Genomic DNA, 22,713 nt, shown 5'->3' with positions numbered 1-22,713 from the left:
CCCAAACCTGTTTAACACCATTGGCCAAACAAGTTCTTTTTTACCCTCATCTATATCCCTATTCAGAAAGACAAAGTTGAAGCAAAGAAAGGTACAAATCTGCTAATCTGCTTTTAGATTATATGCAATATCTGTTTGAACACATATTCAGAGACCTAGGAAGGTTTGTTAGTAACTCTCACACAAGAGGAAGATCAGGCTCATGGAAGTCTGTTCATTTTGGCTAAATGAAAAAGAGTGGGAAAAGGAAGACTTTGTGAGAGGTAGTTTTTAAATTCACTTAGAAACGCATAAAGCAAATGCAGAATTTCATTATTGTCATACACATTATTCTGTGGAACTCTAAAGATGACAGACAGTTAACTCAAGAAATGAGAGCATGTCCTTCCCACACAAGCAAAGAAGGGAGAACATGCTTGCTACAGAAGAATGGGATAAACTTTCAGTCTTTGAATGACTCTTGCTGACACTTCAGGCAGACCAGCACTAGCCGGAGCCTTTGCAGACTTTCAGCTTCATTATCTTCCTTGGCAGGTAATTGCCTTTAAAAGACCACGTTGACAGAATGAGCCCCAACACCAGGTCATGCCAGGTATGCTGCTGCTGGCTGCAGAGCCAGTTGTCACACCATGAGCTGTGTGATGAGATAGGAGGCAGAGCTAAACATAGACACCCATTAGTTTGAGGCTGAAAAGCACAACTGTGCACAAGCAACATTTTATCTGATCGTTACTTGCCCTTCTGAGGACAAAACCACCAATTTCTTTCAGATGTGGAACAGCAGAGAGAAAAAATATCACCCAAAATCTGAACAGTGAAACAACACGTGTCATCTTACCTTCCAAATGTTCTGTGGTAACCAGTCCTAATGCTACCATGAAGGCAATTTTCTATGGAAAAAAAATAAACGGGTTAGATTTTCTACTGAGACAATCCTGGTAGAAGCAAGTAATCTAGCACTGATGGAATAAACCCAATAAAGGTCTTATAGAAATATCTATTACCAAAGCGCATATGAAAAATCAATTCAAGACTTGCTTCAGATACGCCTGGTCAGCAATGCCCTACTTGTAGAACTATAAGCAGTGTTCAGAGACATAAGGCCAATGCTGTATGAGTACTAATGCTACATAGCACATGATCAAAATCTAATCAATTCAGTTTCATATTGCTAGTTGCTTTGTTAGTCCACTTTTTAGAAAAGTGATTGTGTATTATTATCACAGTCTGGACCTGGCACTGTTTTTACTGGATATGAGCAAGCTGTACTAAGAAAATATGACACACACTTTCACTGAACTTTACAATGCTATACATCTGCTAATAATTAAGAAGACATTTGAAGTATAGTGAATTCCCCTCCTCCCAACAGAACAGTTCAGAAATTGCTCTTACCAAGTTACAGCAAAAATACCACATGCGTGAACTACAAATAGACATTCTGATACCTTCCCCCAGTGGGGAGTGAACAAATATCTTGCACTGACAGTAGCAAACTCATTTGACAGGGGGGAATGTGATCTAAAATATGACTCAGAATTCTTGTATATTGAATACATACAAAGCACACTTGAATATCAACAAAACTTCAAAACATAGCTGAGCAGTTATAGGGCAAGTACTAGTGCAGACTTACATTTTTTGTCAGTGATTTCTCATTGGGGAATTCTTCCTGGCAGAAAAAGTTCTGCTGAATCAGAAATTCCTTTTTATTCATTCTGTTTTCTTAAATGGAAAACTGAAACTCTGCTATGTAGCTCCTACCCAAACTGAACTGAACTTTTGGTCTCGAGTCAGATCTGGGATAACACTAGGCCACCTTCTGAGCTGTTCTGAACAGCCTTGTTGGGCCACATTACACAAATGGCATATTCACCAGGTGTTATTTCACAGGAGAGATGCTCTAACTTGAAAACCCAAGCTATTATTAGTCCAGGCAAGCCAAACTAACAATCCAACTGTGGCAAAGCACCCAAGGACCATTGGATGATATAATCATTGTGCTCACCCAAAATAAAATGAACAGGTTTAGACTGAACTAACTGGAATGTTTAGGTAGTACAAGGTCAAAACATTCTGTTTCAACCAGAGAAGTGTCAGGAGAACACATTTCAACAGTCCCAAGTCAAAATTAATTTGTCCATCTTGTTTATGAAAAGTATGATGATTCAGCTTTCAGCCCAGGATAAAATCAACTAGTAAGTCACTTTCATGCAGTGGGTCAGTAAAAGTAAGCACATCCTCATTTTAGAAATGGAGGATCTAACTGAGCGGTGGGTTCTTCAAAAATTAGAGGGTGAGCATTGGATATCCATATTGTTCTTCCATCTGTGAAAATATCTACATTCAGGAGATGAACTAACAAAGCCATAAGACAGGAATACTGTCATTCCATGATCCCCTAGTATGTAATTCCTCCTGTAAATAAAATATATATATATATGGTAATTTAAAACTGAATCACCAGCAATTTAGATGGGACACATGCTACATTTCTGCCCTCCATAACTATGGTAATGACAAGCACGTGTACATATGCATGTCACACCCTGATTTCATTAATGCTCACTCCTTACATGTCTAAAACACCAGCTACACACAGTGGGGATTCCACATGTGAAGGGAAAGATGAATATTTGATCTGAGACCCACTGTGAAGATCTGAGAAGGAAATTTGTCAATTGAGTAGAATTACAAGCTTCCCTTCACCCCTACTGAAAGCAACCTTGTGGCAGGATACATCAGAACCCAGAGCAGAAGTGATAGCAACATTTCAATACAGAATCAGAGAGCTGGAATGGTTAATGTGAAACTGCATTTTCCTAGTGGAGCACAGATTGTCTGTTTTACCCAAAGATTAGGCATTAGGTACAGGGAGCATGTATTTTCTGACATCTAAACTAACATTATTTAAGTACAGGAACGCTTGCTTAACAATTGTCTCTCTTTATACTAACTATATTTGAATACATATCTAATTAAATGTAACGACAGCATACTTGCTTAAGGTATGAAGAGCTTCCATAAATGGACTTGATAATTATCTCAGCATTAAAGAAAGGAAGCATTAGCTTTTATAGTTATTTGAAATATGGATTCTTTTTAAAGGATCCAGTAAAAGCTGCATTCATTTTAACAAGCATATTATATTAACAGCATTTTTTAAATGGCTTTTGCTATTTCATACTCATGCAGCCCATTGGATTCAACTCAAAATACTGCTTCCACTGCAGTGCTTTGCTTTCAGGTACCACAGAGTAGTGGCAATGAAATGCTGTGTCTTCTCTGAGCAGGAATCCACAAAACTGATCCTTTAATTTTTCCAGCTTTTTAATCACTAGCATTTAGTCCAAAATAGCAATGAGTATCTCTTTGTCCTTTCCTTGTTAGATAGGATTAAAATCCCCGTTAGCTAAACAACCAGCATTTCGAACATTATTTTTTCTTTTAAATAAAAAAAATGCTAGTAACGTACCAGAAATGTAGCATTTTATTGACACACCAAATGAAATGCAAGATGTTTCGTGCAATTCTGACTGTCTCTTTCTGTGCTAAACTCAGTAAAACACAAAAAAACAATCAATCAAACAAAAAAAATCATTAAAACACACAAACAAACAAAAATAACAGGCACTTTCAGAAGAACTGCTCCCTGGCATAACAATTCCCTAATTTCTTGCTGGGGAGCTGTGTCTAGAGTCAGCTTCCCAGCACAAAGATCAAGCCAAGAACAAAAGACAGTAAACATCCTCAATCTCTTGTTTGTTAGGGAACTCAGGAGCTGCAGATGGAACTACTGGCTACTGGAAGGTCTGGTTATTTCTGTTTTATTTATTTTAAGTTTTAAATGCAATTTGTTCAATCCCAGTCTATCACGAAAGACATTTATGTCAAGACATACTTGAGTCCCTGTCTCAGTTTTGTGCTTTGAAGACAAATAAAGGTGTGGAGAGAAATGCCTAAGTTACTTGTTTTCCTTAAGAAAAGCTCACAGTATCTTTGTTACTCTTTGTCTCAAATTTAATCATCTGTTAGACAGCCATGAGTGTGGTTAGAAATATGAAGTATGTCTTTTCATGAAGCAAAACAAAGATTTTTACAAAACCATTTCATTTTATAATTGCATGTTCTATTTATGTCATTACATGTGTTTACACTAATTATGTTGTTAGCTCTAATTGCACTAATTTCTCAAATACATTATAATCAGCTAAAGTTTACTTTCAAAGAACAAAAGAAATCAACTCCAGACCTACATATTTATGGCTGTGAAGCAAATCTAAGAAAAGAAAAAAAAAAGTCATACTTAAGGGCACAACTTCAGCATCCTACCTACCCAGAAAAATGTGCTTGCTGAGGCCTCAGGAACAAAGGTCTTGGTTACAAAAAGACAACCAAAGAGATCATTGACACCAGAATATACTTTGTTAGAAATTTAACAGAAAGCTCATTAAATTTAAGAATGCTACACCAACGTCTGTCCCCAGTCATGCGGTCTCTTTCTGCATCACTCTGGAAGGTATTTCCTCAATATTTTTTTGCAGTTAAGGGCAAAGAAAAGATGATACTTTTTCTAGAATTCTTTTTTAAGCAGAATCTACCAGCCTTTCTGCCCATCAGTTGCTGCACAATACTAATAATTTGGAAATACTTCCTTGAAGAAAAGAGATTCATGCAGCCCCACCATTCAGTGCCAACGAAGATTCATACAAAAAGTCAGATTTTAAACTGGGGTGATTTCATAAGTGCAGTTCAGCAGGGTTTCTGCATAAAGCTGTGATATTCCAGGCCAGGAGTCAAAATATTTATTCCTTAACACTCTTTTAAGTATACAAGCCTCTCAAAATGGTAAAAGGAACTAACACCCACGCTGCTCACATAACATCAAAAACTTATATTGCATTAGTCCTCTTAAACCTACAGCTCCAAGAATGCCTTCTTGCTACAAATATTAGACTAATAAGGTTAGGATGTCATGTGATCTGAGTATTTCAACATTAGAAGGAAATTCAGCTTGTATAATTTCATAAATTGCCTCGAAATTACGCACAATCTACTTTGAATATATCTAATAAAACCAAAATGCCTGTTAAACATAGTCTTCATTTCTACATCTTCTGATTTGAATTTTTAATCTACATAGTAAATATAGTTCATGAAAGAGATTTAACCCTATGACTTGCTCTTTATTCATGTTGGGTGGCAAGCACATAGCAAATGCAAGGAACTATGTTGCTACATACAATCTAGAGATTGCAAAATTAATTACAAAGAAAACAAAAATGCAAAAGATCAGCTTACAAAAATAAATATTAATTTGATCTCATATCCAGCTAGTAAAGCCAGTGTTAGTTATTTGCTAGCATAAATAAAATGTTATCAATTTGTATAAACCTTTCAGAAGAAATACAACTATACTCATACAAGATGCCTGGATCATTGTAAGACCTACAATTCTTATATTCTGTGACAATGAAAGCTTTGAAAGATGAAAACCAAATCTGCCAGAGTAGCTCTCTAGGGCAGGAATCACTCAATTTGCAATGAACCGCAAGCACAAACACAGTAATTATATATGCACGCAGAAAAATGTTTAGAAATGGTTCCTATAATTCAACCATACTGTAACACATTTTCAATAATAATAAATAATAATAGAATAAATCACCTCTGGATTTTCCTCCCTTTTCTTTTTGGTAGCAGTGGGTCCCTGAGCTGACTCTTCAGGAGGTTTCTTTGTCTCCACTTTACTTTCTGTCTGGGTTTGGACTTGAGGCTGAATGATGATAACCTAAAAGACAACATACAAATACAAGAACAGAATTCACTACCTGAAACTGGAATTTTCTGCCTGAAACTTTGATTCTACACAGAATGGTTAGTTGATATGTATATAGACAATAAATGCAAATCACAAGTCAAAAGCATAAAAAACTGTATACCTAGCTTAGGCCTCTAAATCTCTAATAAGCTTTCTAAAAATTAATCCTTATAGATGCATCATAAACTAGCAGCAGCCTAAGGGAGCCATTTGACATTAACATCTCTGAAAATCAGGACACTGTATTCAGAGTGCTACTGAGGCTGATTCAGTGGCCTAAATTTACTGTCAAGGTTGTCAGTGATTCTGAATTGCTTTCCTTTAATTCACTTCACAGACACGCATGAGATGGAACTACTACACATTCAAAGTAGCAACCCAACCTCAGTCATCCCAGTGTTATTTCAGCGTAAGTACACATGGAGTGGAGGGAAGTTGCTCCTCAGTAATACTGATGTAACTGAGATCAGAGTTGAGTCCTCAGAATTTATGGGTTTTGAGTGGTGGATATACAGATTTGCATAAACAAAGTCAAATAAACTTTTTAAATTAAAATTAATTTAGTTTTAGAAACTCAGCTATAGGAATTACTACACAGATCTCTTATGCATGCACCTACTAGTATCTGATTTACTTCATAAGGATTTTCATTTTAGAAAAAACATTACCTCAGAAGCTATTAAATTAAAAGGAATGAAAACAATTTTTGATCTCAGAACTATATGTGTGACTTCACACCTATAATCAAAGCTTCATAGAGGTGTATGGAAGTTTCCCAAGGTCACCTTCTTGATGAAAGCTATTTGATTTCAACATGGAGTCTCTTCCATCTATTTGCTAACCTTCAACCAATTTATATAACTGTTATATTTAAGTACTTGATTTCCACACAGTCACTCTAAAATGCTCAATAGCATACAAAGGTATTTTTCAAACCAGTAGCCAGTTTGAGTAAGAAAAAGAAGAAAGAAAAAAAAAGAAAAAGAAAGAGATGCTTAGTTTTATTTATTCACAAACTATCCTGCATCCTGAATTCTATGTTAGTACTGTATGAGAACCTGCGTTGCCAATAATATCCAGAGCAGCAGGATCCTAGCAGCAAATTACAATGAATGTCTGCTGGGTACATTGGCAGACTTATTGAATCTATTTCTGGTACACAAGTGGTGAATTTCTTGTTTTTCAAAGCTGAAAAACTGTACAAACAGGAAGCAATAAATTTATAACTTGATTTTTTTCCTGCTGGTCTGTTGATCAGTTTTGAAACCCTGATCTCTCATTTCATTTGGCTTGCTCCTGGAAATGTAGAAGGGAATGCCTGATTATTTGATACACTCCCCTGGGACCAGTTGATATTACTGATATCATTATATAATTGAAGAGGGAGTCCATAGCAAATTTGAGCCTGCACAGAAATCAGGAATATTATTAATAAGAAACAGTTTAAGAAAAGGGAAGATCATAATGTCAAGTTATATACTAATGCATTTTAATCCCACTAAAAACAAGCTATATACACTGATAAATGTCTACTGGCACCCATGTGTCCTGCTCAGGACATTTTCCTATTGCTTTCTGAATATTTCCTTTCCCAGACGCCACTGGCACTATTCTGTACAGGGCTTTGCAGGATGAGAGGGACAGGCATTTACTGGAAAGAGTCCAACTGAGGGCTATCAACACACTCTAGCAGTTCTGTGAGGAAAGGTTGAGACAGTTGGGCTTTGTCAGTCTGGAGAAAAAGATGCTTCAGTGGATCTACTCAACATGTAAAAATCCATGAAGGGAAGGTGGACAGAAGACAGAAGTGGGCTCTTCTCAGTGGTGCCCAGTGCCAGAATCAGAGCCAATGGGCACAAACTGGAGCGGAGGAGGTTCTCTCTGAATACTGGGAAGCAATTCTCTGCTGTGCAGGTGACAGAACATTGGCACAACTTGCCCAGAGGTTGTGGAGACTCCTCCTTGGAGATCTCCGGAAGCTGTCTGGATGTGGAGCACACTGCTCTGTGTGTCTCAGCTTGAGCAGGGGATGGAGCAGAACTGCCTTCCCACCTCAGTGATTCTGCCAACATCTGCATCATAATTCCTGTGTTTGACAACTGGAAGGCAGCAAGAATCTGAACCTACCTTGCTGTCGGCGCTGATGAGGAGTGGTTGCACTTTGATGCTGTCATTGACAACAGAGACAGTAGCGCTGGTGCTGATAGGGGCTGCATTGCTGGGGGAGGTGGAGATGATGGCGTAGGCCACACCGGCACTACTCAGAGGTGATGAGAGAGGGGTAGGATCAGTGACGCTCTGTGCCTGGCTGTTAGGCGTCTCTACATGGCTGACGGTGTTGTTGGCAGTGGGGAGGGCAGGGCTGGGGTTTTTGATGCTGACAACAGTTGCCTTTTGGAAGGTTGGAGGCTGCTTGGATGGTTGGTCTCTGCATGGGGAAATAGGGAGGCTGTCTGGAATCAGGGTCTTTGGCCTAACCTGAAAACAAAGTTAGACATTATTAGGCATAATCCAACACTGTAATGGATAAAAGCTGCTTACATGCACTCTGCCCATTGACTAGAACTGTATTAGCCAAGCAACAAGGGCGTCTACAAAAACATAACATTGCAACTCCAGGTTGACAGCCATTCATTCACCTGTAGATGTATTCCCTCCACTAAATGGCTAAGCCATTTTGTAGTTCCTAAATGCAATACTGAACAAGAAGGGGGAAAAAAAGTCAGTCCCTCCCTCTTATTAGCTCACATCCATACAACTGTTAACTTGAGCCACATTTGGCTCTCAGTAAAGATGTTTCAGACAAAGCAGAGACAAAAGGAGAAGGAAAAAAAAAAAAAAAAAAGCCCACAACTGCTGAACTTAATATCTTGTTGTTGTAAGCAAAGAGTTGATTCACTGCTGTGGGTGAGCACAGAAGGCACTTCCATGGATGGAGAGGGAACCATTTGCCAGAGTTTGTGTAGGCTGCACCTTTACACGGAACAGTGAATGATAGCTGAAAACAATTGTTTCCAGCTAATGTGATTTGTTTCCAGTGGAGTAATTAATGTCACCCTGTCAAAAGGGCTCTGACTGAACAACGTGGTAAGTACAGTTCTAGAATTGAAAATAAATAATTTAAACTGCTTCACATGAAGTTAACTTCACTCCTGGCTTATTCGCTAACACGGCCACATAAAACAGCTGGCTCCTTGTGTGCTTATTTCATCCTGTCACTTCTCGCACCTTCCATACTGTGAAACAAAATGACAAGCCACAGCAGACAGGCACTGGAAACAGCTGCCTGTACCCTTCCAGTGCTGTTGCCTCCAACCTCCAGCCTAAGTACGCCACTGAATGAAAAGACAGGGATGTACTGATGTAGCGAAAATCATCTTTCAGGGCTAGCCATCAACTTCTGTCAAGGAAAAGCCATACCCACATTTCAAGGTGAACACTTGCAACACTTGTATTTCAGCTATTTGCATTTCAATAGCTTGGCCCTCAGTTACCACTTAGCCCTAAGTTCAATGAACAGGACAAATATGCATTAGAATTACAGTCCCTCTTGGGGGTGTATGAACTACAAGCAATTAAGGTAAATGGAAAGTGAAAATGCAAATCGAGCCAGGCTGGAGGCCTTGCCCAAGGTGTGTCAACAGGTAAGCAACAAAGCTGGGAGCCAGGATGTTACCTCACAACTTCAGGTTAACACCGAGAAGCCTTTCAGACTCAGCACAAAATGACTCAAAATTGTACTAAACTAGGACTAACCACATTCAAGATAGTAACCTAATTTATTTATTTATTTGTTTGTTTGTTTTTGCTATTTTTCCTCTGTTCTGTGAGTTCAGATTCACATATTTAACATAAGGATTACTTGATTTACTTAGTCAAGATACCAGACAAACATCTTGTCCAAGATATTTGAGAAGGGAGTTTAACTAACTTCACATTGACAAATTCATAGTGATCTGATTTTCAAAAGCAGTGCCCAGAGGTTTGGTTTAAAATCATCACAATACTGATGCTTATTACATGAAAAACTGCCCAGTGCAATAGCAGCATGAAGCAGAGACAGGCACTTAATGCACCTTGTTCATGTCTGGATCAGTCAATTATACAAGCAGATACTGTGAAATCTATATTTACACTTTCATAACAATATCATTTTCCCTCCTGTACCTTATATAAGTCTCTCATATGTAAGTCTTCAACAAGCTGTTCATGCTCGTGTGCTCAGAGACACGTTCACAGAAATAGTGTCATTATTCAGAAAAAGTCTGAGATGCTTGGCAAAATACAGTTAAAATGTATTCCCATTGCCAACAAAACTGAAATTTCATTCTAAGTTGTTTGGCAAACTTCTAAATGTTGCTTTTTCTCCTTGAATGCTTTTTAATTGTAAATTAACATCACACCAGCTACCAGCGGAAATACTGCAGACACACAAACAGATTAGCACATATATACAGAGGGAGAGAGAAAATAAATAGTAGCTCTTAGACTCACTGCAACAGTCCCTGAGATCTTCAGGAAGAAGAATCAAATCCGATAACAAATCATTTCAGTAGTGTTTTTTAGCCAAAAAACTGTCAGGTAGTCTATATAGATCTGCTGTTATCTGTCACTTTCGCTTGCATGTTTATATTTAATCAAGCCTACTGAAAGCTAAACTCCTATAGATACTCTAATTCTGTAGTTATATTTTCTACACCATTACCTATATATATATCGTTGAGTGTAATACTTCTACAAATTTTATACATGCTTTTAATGCAGTTATGCAAATTCTGCAACTTATGGACGTGTGCATATGACTTTCCCATATAATAAGATCTTCTTGCCCATTTATACAGACTTAATGTTTCAGAGTAACTTATTCCTTAAAAACGCCTGTGCATTTATGTATCCAATACGATTTCTCAGTGGTACAGCACGGGAATCCAAGCTGTTCTATGAGCCTATGAAGAACATAAGCTGGGCATTTTCTGCCACCTTGTGATAGAAAGGAGGTATAGCGGTCTTCCTATCCTAACGCTCTGCAAATTCCCTGACAAGTTCTTAGTTGTGAAAGCACGCTTATTGCAGAGTAATAACAAGAGTTGATAACGGGAAAGTTTAAGGTGCTCCTAGCACAACATAAAGTGAAAATAAATTAAAGTTTAAATAGTATTTCTTTCCACAGCCCACATACATGAATCCAAAAAAAGGAAACATGCATAGAAACCCCTTCCCATCCACAGTGATCTATCACCAATGAATCACAGCACTGAGTGTATGTGTTCAATAGTGCTAAGGGAGAAGATCTCTAGCAAAGTTTCACATTAACTGCTACAGCAATAAGAATAAACAGTGTGAGTTTGGAAGGAAAAAGAAAGAAGAAAGCTAACAAATTCCTTCCCTGCACTGCAATGCTGTCTCCTAACAGTCACCAAGGAACTGGAGAAAAAATGGGAGCAGAGTATGGACCATATTTTACACACAAAGTGATAAAAATCCTCTTTCACTGCAAGTAGCACAGGCTACACAGCACCAGCCCCCACTAGAAGCCATGGCAAATCAAAGGTGCCTAAGTTTGGAAAAGGAGAAGTGAAGGGGAAGGCTAACAGACAGCATGTGTGTCACAAAGAGAAAACTGCAACTGTTTCTCCTGTAGCTCAACCCTCCTCTCTTCAAATATCTTTCATTTAACTTCTGACAGCTGTCAAAACAGAATGTGATACTACCGGGGCTATAAATGTAGTAGAGGGAGAACTGCTTCATGAACACAGTGATTTCACCATGCCACGTTGTTCTCAAGTTTGCTCAATAACCACGATAATAAAAACATTTTATTTTAGGCGGCAGCATTCAGACACCCATGATATTTCTCAAGCAACCTGCAAGAGAAGATATTCCCAGACCTGGGAATTCACAAGGTGGCTGTCTGCTTTTCAGACCAGCAAATAACAGGGAGCCTGATCCAGTGAGAGGTGCAGAGTGCTCTTTTGTTCAGCAACATCTAATTTCATGTATTTTAAAGAGTCTGAGTTCAGAAGGGAATCATCTCTTGTGACTATCATGCCTTCTTGAGCATCCCATATCATTAAACTCCATCCAGATGCCCCTGTGTGAAGGCAAAGGCTTCCATTACACTGAAACATCATTCCAGCTCTCAAGAGCAGAAATTGTTGCATACCTCAGAGGTGCACGAATGGCTAAGTGGCTGCAGTGTCAGAGTCTGGTATGTGTCAACACTGACAAAATCAACTGTGATCACGGGCAATCTATGTCCTATCAGCTAAACCATTCCCGTGCTATAGTAAAGTAAAAGGTAAAAAAGAAAAACCTTTACAAAACAAGTACTCAAGACCCAACCCAAGCAAATATGGGCAAGATGAGAAAGAAAACACAGTTCTTCCCAAATCTGTGGGCAACGATACATAGTCCTAAAGGACAGGACTTAATGAGAATTGTTATCTCTGTTCAGATCTGCAGGTTCTCTGAGAATTCTGGCAAATGCATTGTCTTTGCAGCCCAGTGAGAGAAGAAAGATAACAAGAGAACTTCAATTACAAAATCAAAAGACATCATCATGATCCTCCAAGTCACAAAACGGCCAAAGAATTTATCTGGTCTGATTTTAACAGAACATATGAAGGACTTCTTAATGATGAATTCATCACTAGTCCCCAAAAACTTCTAATATTTAAATTATGTTTGCAACTGGCATTTTATTGCAAGGTTGAATTTGCCTAAGTTCAGCCTCCAGTCCTGGATCTTGTTATAGCTTTGTCAGCAGCACTGAAAAGCCCTCCCCCTTCCCAGTACTAGATATAAGCTGGATCGTGCTCAGCATCAATCAGCCCTTCATACTGGCAGGGGCGATATGTATGAGAGCAAATTTTTCAGCTCAACGCAATATCACATTGCCTTTGAGAGAAAGACCATTATTCACACTTTATTTTCACTTCACCCTTGTACTCGGAGCTTAAAAACAAAAACTCAAAATGTATTTGGCACAATTCATATGTCACAGAGGCAAAGTGCTGGAAGCAGCAGACAGAGCTTTCATTCTTGAAAAGCTTCAGAGGATCACGCAGAAAACATTAGCTATGGCTGATAAAATGATTGCAATATGGGGTAATTATAACCTTCACCAGAATGAACAGATGCACAGTGACTTCAGTAAAGCTGCATCTATTTATGCCAGCTGAGGACCGACTTTCTCCATCTTTTTCTAAATCAATAAAATTGGACAAAAAAACAGGTTCTTCATAACTTTATGGCAATAATACACCCTAACATCCAGCAGACTGAAATAAAAGCATTTCTATTTTCATTGATTTTTAGTATCTTCCTTAATTAGCTCCTGTTGACATCAGATTGTTCTGATCACAGGCAAAATAAACACCATTTATTTTCTTGCCACAATGGCAAAATAATAATAATAATAATAATAATAATAATAATAATAATAATAATAATAATAATAATAATAATAATATCTCTTCCGTGTGCACTATGAGGAAATGCTGAGCAAGTTGGCTCTGTTCAATGAACCCCACCCCCACAAAATATGAGCCTCTCCTTAGTGTCTTCATCTATCCCTGAGACAGGAGAAGAACCATACAAAATGAAAGGGGAAACTCAAGCAAGTTCTGCAGCCCATATTTGCATTATCCTGCCCGCTCTGGAAAGGATGAACCAGGGAAGAACCACAGTTAGCACCTCAGAATGAAACCTTGTCTCTCATCCCACCTGCCATGCAAATGAAAAACCCAAGAATCACTCTGTAACATTTTGCTTTTATGTTTTTTTCAAATCACATGCACTGCATTGGATAATTTTCTCTGCACCACACACCTACTGTTTTTTTGGCATTTCAACTTGTTAGTTACAGATAGGCAACTTTAGTGATAAGGGAACACTCAGGTAACATAACCCCTGCACAATTTTTAGGTCAATGAAAGTATTTCATCTCATTTTTTCTTCTTCTTCAGCCCTGCTTGATGCTACAGGAAGGGAAGTTTTGCTGAGAGTGTTGTTTGTGCTGGAATCTGCCATCTCTGCTTTCTGCAGATGTTGGTGGAAGGCAGCCAGGTGGAAGCTCTTTAATATTATCAGTATTTCAAACACAAACTGCATTTTCACAGGAACTTGACTGACTTTTGCTAACGAAACGCACATTTTCTCCTCAGTTATACTGAACACATTTTCTGGTTCGGTATCAGAGTTATTGAACTGATGATTCATAAAGTAGCTCTTTTCCATTTACAAAGGGGAAAACTACTATTAAGCCAGCAAATTAAAATCAATATTATTCAAAAACCAAAACAAGTACGGGTTGAAGTTGACAAGGATTTCTGCTTTTTCCTTCTGCACAGTGATTCTGTCCTTGAATATACAGTTATCTATGTGCCTCTGAGAAAAGAATGTAATCCTTATTGTTAGGATTACAATAGAAATATAAAAGCTAGACTGTGATTAAGCACACCAGTCAATAACTCACTTCTTTTTCTATTCTCTTCAGTATTACAAGCCAGCATGCTTCTCTCTCAGATATGCATCTGTGATTAACCTGCTTCAACTTAAATACAAAGTGTCCATGAAGCCTTTAGGTACAACCCCGTGAACATCTGTCCACTTTCTATCCTTATACATTTATGGTTGGACTCTGGACCATCCCACACAGCTGGGTTTCCCTAAGTGACATTCTGGTATCACTTTAAGGATGGAGATATCACAGTTTAATGCTGTCCATCACACTAAAATCTTTTTTGTGATTCTAGATAATAATGGCACATTATAAAAATTTGACCAGCCCTGACTTGTCAAAACCAAAAAACTTGATCTGGAGAAGAGACTTTACCAGTGAAGAAGGTACAATGTTGAATGTTAGAACTGCTTTAATCTTTTCCTGGGGGTTGTATGAATACTTTTGACTCTTGCAGATTATCACGGAGACCAGTCAAAATGCTCACGACACTGGTTAGCTCTGAGGAAGTAAAGGACAAACAACATTCTTTTCCTTCACTACCAGCACAGATCAGCTCTCTCATAATAAACAAAAAATCAGATAGTGCTAACTGCCAGCACACTCTCATTTCCAAGGAACAGTTCTAATCATAACACCTTATTCTTCCATCTTAGCTGCACTAGTGCAACGTAAAATACCTAGCATGAAGCACTCTGTAAGCTCCAGAAAATCCATGATTCTATCATTTCTAGCAACACAGGCTGCCCATCAAACCTATCCACAAACAAGTCACCAAAATTCCCACAAATTGCCATGTTTTCATCATGAGTGTGGTCAAGCACTGGAACATTCTTCCCACAGGGTGGCTGGTGCCCATGTCTGTCAGTGTTCAAGGAACATTTTGACAATGACCTCAGTAACATGCTTTGGCTTTTGTCTAGTCCCAAAGTGATCAAGCAGCTGGACTCAAAGATCTTTGATGGTCCCTTCAAACTGTTCAATTCCATTCTGTTCTGATCTGTTCTGCTCTATTCTATTCTATAACATCCCATCCTATTCCATCCTATCTTCCTAAGCTTCCCACAAAACTCTCAGTATGAAAGGCGGAGGAGGCCGTGCATCCATGATCCACAATTACACAGGGAGAGGATTCAACCTCCTTTAAAAGTTCAGAACATAAACTTCATCAGTTTCATCAGTTCTTCAGTTCATCAGTTTTTCATCATAAACTTCAGGACCCAAGGACATGGACACAACTTGTATCAGAAGAGGTTTAGGCTGAACATACAAAGGAACTTCTTTTCTCAGAGAGTGGTCAGGCACTGGAATAGCCTGCCCAGGGAAGTGGTGGAGTCGCCATCACTGGGAGTGTTCAAGAGGCATCTGGATAGGGAGCTAGGAGATATGGTTTAGGGGTTTTCTGTAGGTATGGTGGAGGGAGGACGGTTGGACTAGATGATCTTATTGGTCCTTTCCAACCTTGTGATTCTGTGATTCATCACTTTTGATAATAAACAGTTTCAGTGTTACTTTCCTTTGATAGAAATATACAGAGGCATGTAACTAGTAGTAACATGAACATTAAAAATAAGCAAACTGATAAAAAGAAATGCTAACCAGAACACTCAGCTGCACATGCTTCTTCCCAAAGGGAAAGCATGAGAGAAGAAATAGCTTACAACAGATGTTAATCTTTCTGCTTAATACATTACTGGAAGGCGTTCCAAATACTGTGACAAGCACAGTATAAAAGCTTATATAGAATAAAACAGATTAACAGCTATATTTTTTAAGGGCTACATTTTCCAGCCAGACCTGTGCAAACCTTTCCTTTGAAAAAGCAATTTTGTTTCTGTTTTCTGCATGCATACAGTCAGTGAATATTAAATATTACTGGATTAAATATTATTTTCTAGGTTATACACATTGATTAAGGTATCCTGAATTAGATCATGCCTCCTTTTCCAATAGTATTCCAACACATCCCCTCTGAAGTGCAGAGGGTTATGTAGCAGAAAGGTGCAAAACATCCCTTAGGGGATTATAGTCCTTTTCTCCTCTGTCACTGTAATAATGACTTCCTCCAATTCAATTGTTCCATACTCAAACAAACAATAAAGCACTTTTTTCTCTCTTGAACAATTCAGTTTAACTTCTGATACAGGCATGCGTATCAACCAGCTTCTTTCTCAGTTTCACAAAGGCCAACTCACATTTAGTAATAATATTTTTTCCATTTTTTTTTTTTTTTTTAATGCCTATGCACAGTCCTCACGTATTACGTGACTATAATGATTGTTTTAGACTTAGGATACAAACAGAGAGATGCATTGCCACAGACCAGTCTGTAAGAACATTTTCCCTGCCATCGCACAGCTCAGGTGCTGGCTAGAAGGGTTGTTTTCCTTTCAAGAAATATTCCATAAGTACTGCCGAGGAATCCAGGAGTTGGTTTGGGTACACATGTGAAGAAAAGTAGCAGCTGTCAGTGGAACTGTGCTGATGATAAGTATGACAAGAAGTGTTATAAATGCAAATGCGCTTCTAGGTTATGGGAACATGTTGAGACCACAGCCTCTGGTTGGGCTCATGCTGTACCTGTGATGAAAAAACATATGGTAACAAAGCCATTCCTGCCCCAAAGCAGCCTGCAGCCTAGTGACTGAATGCAGATCCTATTGAATGACACACAGTAAAATCACTCCAGAAGAGAAAAAATAGGCAACACTTGACAGCAGAATTGGCTAGGGTCTATTGAAAAACACACACAATTTATGTAAAACAGTTCCTGTTTCTGTTCACTACTAATCTACGTGATAGTTCCACCATGGGCTTCTGCCACACAGCTTTGCACTATTCTAGTCAGGAATGCCATGAGCACAGCAATCTCAAGCCTTGCCTTCAATCAAGAGTGAAAAAATAGTTCAGGGAAATAGCATTATAATCTTATTTAACTGCTTTTCAAATCATCACAGTCCCCCCCACTAATTTCAACAGGAATTGGATTGGGCCCAAATTACAGACTACAGAACGGGAGGTTTATTTTAATACCTTCATTGCTTCATTGAAAATGTTCCGCTGGAAGAACTAAGATTTATTTTTCATGTGCCTTCAGGTGGCTACAGAGTGACTGACATTTCTATGTAAAAACATCAAACCACACAGATTTTCTGCACCACAGCTGGAAACTGGAGCCCCAGCCTGTCATGGGGCCACCCCTCCTTACAGTTAATGGGTGCAATCAAGCAGAGGAAGAGCTTGAGAATAAGAGTGCATCACCTTTGTGTTTTAGTATAAGATCTCCACAACTTGCTTCTGAGAGTGAAGCGGAGAGTCTACAGTTTAAAAACATCTCACTGAACTGGAGGGTTTGAAGGCCAATGTAAGATGAAAAAGATCTGGATTGTCCTGTTCTGCCCTATGCTTTTGTGGCCTCATCTCAAGTCCTGCGTGCAGGTTTGGGCATCATAATATGAGAAGGACATAAAACTATTAGAGAGCATCCAAAGGAGGACTGCAATGATGGTGAAAGGTCTAGAGAGGAAGATGTATGAGAATCAGCTGAGGTTCCTTGGTGTGCTGGGCCCAGAGCAGAGGATCTGATGGAGGCCTGATGGTGGCTGTAGCTCCTCACAAGGAGTGGAAGGGCAGCACTGAGCTCTGCTCTGTGTGACAGTGACAGGGCCCGAGGGAACGGCATGGAGCTGTGCCAGGGGAGGGGCAGATGGGGGTCAGGGACAGGGTCTGCACTACAGGGTGGTGGGACCTTGGAACAGGCTGCTCAGGGAAGTGGGCATGGCCTCAAGCTGCCAGAGCACTTGGGCAACACACTCAGATATAGGGTTTGATTTTGGGTGGTACTATGTGTAATCATGAGCTGGGCTTGATCATTCTCCCTGAATCCCTTTCAAGTTGAGATATTATACTATTCTATGGAATTAAAATCACAAACATTGCAGCTCATAGCAGAAATTGTATTAATTTGATGAAAACAAAAATAACCACATATTCTGGAAAAAAAACAACAACAGAAAAAGAAGTCTGCCAAAGAATCTTGTTTTAGCAAATAATGAATGCCTAAAGAAATACTGTTTGTATTATGCAATGAACTTGTAATTAATGTTTGTTTGTTCTCTCTTAAATAGCAGTACTGCACAAAGTGATGGGATTTTGCTGCCATTTGTGAATATGCAGATTTTGAATCTTCATTCCCCATATGGAAGAGCTCCCAGGGGGTCATATCATAAACCCATTCAAATTATCAAAATAGATTTGTAATTTGTATCATTACAAATGTGGAAAATGAGAAAGCTGCATGTATTGTTTTATGTAAGTATAGCTAAGTGCCTCAGTTTACTTGTATGGTGATTTTCTGGTTGACTGCATTGAGATAAATCAAGAGCCTTGATGAGGAACAATGAAAGCATCAAAATATAAATACAAAGGGCCATGTCCCATCCTTCAGCCACTCCACAGATAAGAAGAGAGGCACATATAGACAAGATTAAGCCAGTTCAAGAGATTGTCCCTGTGCCTGATGCTACACTAGCACAAACTGCAGTTAAACTTAGCTGCTTGAGTAAGCAGGTACACATGCCAGTGGGCTTACTGAAATCTCTGCTGCCATGACTTCATTGCTCTTAGAGCTCTTTGTTACCCATTAGAAAAGCCAGACATCATTGCACAGGTAGAGAGAGGCTGGGGAAGGTTAGGATGCAGAACAGTGTTCGGCCTCAGATAATATGCATGAATATGGACATTGTACTGCTTCAGTCTTTTGTGTGATAGGCCATGTTCTAGAGGAATAATGAATTCTGGTTTGTTGTGAGAAAGCTGTCCCTTTAATTTGCTGCTAGGAGGGCACTTGAGAAAGGTTTTAGCAGATGCCATACTCATTCGAGCCCTGCTTTTTAATATGTTTGGGCGACAGTGACAAAGCTGCCTCTCAGAAAAACAGCCCTAGAATGGTAGTGCTGCACCACTAACTCAGAGCAAGGTGCACAAGCTATGCAGGTCACCCAAGAGGGACAAAATGAGATTAGTAATCATCCCGCCCTGTAACCAAAACTGATGCAAAGTAGCCAAGGGGATATGGATTGTGACAGGACTCAGTTCAGCACATTTTTGAGGTCCTCCTGGAAGATACTAAACATCCCTTCATTTCTAAAACAGTTTCAAAATGAAAACTTGATATCTTTTAAACATCAAGCAGAAAGTTTTGGTGGCTGGGGGAGCTCTTCTCCAGGAAATGGTGTGGAAACTTTAAACTCCTCTATAGGCTTTGAGCAGAAGATGAGCATATATGCCAGGATGAGCTGCAGAAGAGACAGCTTGCAAGTGGGGGAGGCTATTGCTGAAGAAGATCTAGGCCTGCGAAAACTCAGAAAACACATAGAACACAAGTACTCCTGATAATGAGGTCTTCTATGCAGCTGCGTACTTTAGTTTTAGTTCTGATAGAGGTGAGATTGCTGTGTGGTTATTTCCAATGTAATCTATATAAAAAGGAAAATCTAGTAAACTATGGCTCAGGGCTGCAGCAGAAGCATTGATATTTCATTAATACTAAGTGAAATTTCATAAACAGGTATGAAATTAAAGACTGTTCTAGAACACAAATGAAAAAAGAGAAATACAAATACTGCCATGAGCTCAAGAGAAAGATAGAAAGAAAATATATTATTACACTTTTTTCAACTCTTCAAAACTGAATCTAACACTGAAGGAAAGTTTTTCTATTTAACACAAGTATAAGAACACTGATGCTTCTATAAGTTCAGCACTTGCAATGCCATCAGCACTGCTGAAACATAACCTTAACAATAACTTAAGTCCCTGTTACGGGTCTTTTCACTGCTCTTGAACTTCATCTATTTCCAGGAATAATCTGCTCATCTTTGACACCCCCAAATGGCAAAGAATCAATGTGTCATTATGCCATAAGAACAGCTGAAAAGCAAAGACTCAAACTTGATAAGAAAACTATGACCTTCACTTTATGTTCACAGCTTTGTTTTCTATAAAATGTAATTTAAAGAGAGAATTTAAGAACTTTATCTTGAAAATACAAATACTCCTTCCTCCAGGCAGACTTAGTTCACCAATTTGCTACTAGATTCTGCCACTATTATAGAAATATATGAAATATAGAAAATATTAGAAAAAAAATAATAATAAAGAAACAATAGAAGACCTAACAGTGACTTCAGCATTAGAAGAATGTTCAAATATGAAAAATAAACCTCTGAGGGCTATGTAAAGAGAAATACATCTGTACTTAATAATCATGACTCTGAAAAGATAGCCACTGCAGTAAGAAGCATATTGAAAATGACATCTAATATTTTTGAGAAGAAGGGCTGAAATGGGGAACAAAGTGTATGATTAGGGAAACTATGCTGGATATTCAGAAAAGAAAATTCAGGTCTCAAACTGAGCATAAATGGCCTAATACTTTCACACAGACTCTCAGTCTGGTATCTGGGTTAGTTGAGACAAAACACTATACTTGGATAAAGAGAGACAAACTAAGAAAGTTAGTAAAATAATGTTTAAATTTTTGTCAGTCTAAATCCTGAACAGAAAGGTTAATACTTCCACCTCCCTTTCCAATCACAGATTTGCATGTTTTTTGCATCTATGATTTGTGATTCATTTTATAAAGCATAAATTTACAGTTTGCCATATGTATTTTGTTCTTTCACAATGAGTCTGAGTTGTTTTTATTTCGTATGACTTTTCATTGTGCTAACAGTATACTCCCAAAATATATCTGATATTTCTTTTCTTCACAAATTGGAGAAATCATAGCTCTGCTTTTCAACTCACTAAAGGTGAGTTGCCCAGTAACATACAGGATCTACTAAATTTGTTCAGTCAAATGAGTGTGCAAACCTACACAGGCCTTGGCACCAGATGGGAACACAACTGAATACATATAAAACAACACATGGGACTGTATTTCGTACCTGAGGTAGCACTGCTGGTCCTTGTCCTGCCAACCTCTGCAAGGAGCTGACCTGAGGAACCTTAATGGGCACTGCAGTGATAGTTCCCAAAGTCTGTTGAAAAAAACAACAACACAAAACAGTAGAACAAGGTTTAAAATACAGACATAGCTTGCCCAGGATCTGCTCTACACAGAGGTTCCCTTCCCAATCCACTTGGAGTAAAGAGTTACTTTCCCTTCTCTTTAACTCACTTCAAAGAACTGTTCATTAAAGCCAGTGCCTTCCTGGAGTATCTTCTAACTATGTGTGCAAAGGATGTGACTCATTGTGCTTTTTTTTTTTTTTTTCTTCTTTTCTTTTCTTTTTTTTTGGTACACACAACAAACAACCAGGTGGCAACAACTGAAGCAGTCTAGGTTTGTTTTCAAAAGATCTGTAGAAAGGTGAAAGGTACCATCACGAGACTTCAAAATGTGCACTAGCAAGATGATGCATTACATTGTAGCCAGGGTCATAAGAGAAGCTCACTGGGTTGTAGTAAACATTAAATATTGAATTATTAAAATGGAAAGCTATTTATAAACATGCTTTAATGCACTGTAATATTCAGCTAGGACAACTGTTTACACAGTGATAGGACAAGGGGGAATTGTTTTAAACTGAGACAGGAGAGGTTTAGGTTAGAGATTAGGAAGAAGTTTTTCACACAGAAGGTGGTCACGCACTGGAACAGGTTGCCCAAGGAGGTTGTAGATGCCCCATTGTTGGAGGCATTCAAGGCCAGGCTGGTTGTGGCTCTGGGCAGCCTGGTCTGGTGGTTGGTGACCCTGCACATAGTAGGGGCGTTGAAACTAGATGATCTTTGAGGTCCTTTTCAACCCAGCCCATTATTCTATGACAGCATCCACTTGGGCCAATGCGGCAGCTATTACCATTTACCTTTATTCACCCTTCTCTTGAATAACAATTCTATTAAATCCTTATTTAAGAGATCCAATGTAGCTCCTACAATGAGGAAATAAAAATTGTTGTCTTTCTCATAAAGTTTACTTTCTAAGTAGAGAGCCTGTAAACCCAGTAATGTCCTTCTCACTTATGAATAGAGAAGGACGCTGACAGAACAAGTAAAACATGCTTTTGTAATACTATCAAATACACATAAATTCCCCATCTCCCTCTAAAAATTCTCTGAGACTGTTCAGCCTCACTCCTTGGCTGACTTTTCATCCATCTATAGAGATATAGATAGAGGTATGAGATCTATTTCAGACAGTCTGAATGGTAGATCATTTTCAAGACTCACCCACAGATGCTCCCAAAATACTAGATCTGAAATGTTGTAAATAGCTTGTACTTATTTTCTTCAACAAAAAGGATAGATAACTCACAAATTTAATGGTGGATCCTAGATCTAGAGAACATCCATAACTTTTACCCTTTACTTTTTTCCACTCACTCATCCTCTTACGCAACTCATATTTTAGTTAACTGGCCAGTAT

General features: G+C 38.6%; 1 protein-coding gene across 4 annotated transcripts in view; it reads right to left on the bottom strand.

The window, feature by feature from the left end:
- Positions 1-22,713, bottom strand: part of PHF21B (PHD finger protein 21B) — a 155,890-nt gene that overhangs the window by 19,569 nt on the left and 113,608 nt on the right. For all 4 annotated transcript variants that reach the window (XR_014944878.1, XM_085543724.1, XM_085543727.1 and 1 more), the window contains 4 exons: positions 21,233-21,325; positions 7,949-8,299; positions 5,669-5,791; positions 839-890 (listed from right to left, as the gene is read on the bottom strand). Coding sequence is in view for 3 of the 4 variants with exons in the window: in XM_085543724.1 (XP_085399850.1) it covers positions 839-890; positions 5,669-5,791; positions 7,949-8,299; positions 21,233-21,325 (619 nt within the window). In the remaining variant the exon portion in view is untranslated. The remainder of the gene's footprint in view (positions 1-838; positions 891-5,668; positions 5,792-7,948; positions 8,300-21,232; positions 21,326-22,713) is intronic.

The sequence above is a fragment of the Coturnix japonica genome, chromosome 1 (genome assembly GCF_054131305.1).
Source record: "Coturnix japonica strain WE chromosome 1, WE-NBRP24, whole genome shotgun sequence".
Classification (NCBI taxonomy): Eukaryota; Metazoa; Chordata; class Aves; order Galliformes; family Phasianidae; genus Coturnix; species Coturnix japonica.
This window is presented reverse-complemented; position numbering and strand designations above follow the sequence as displayed.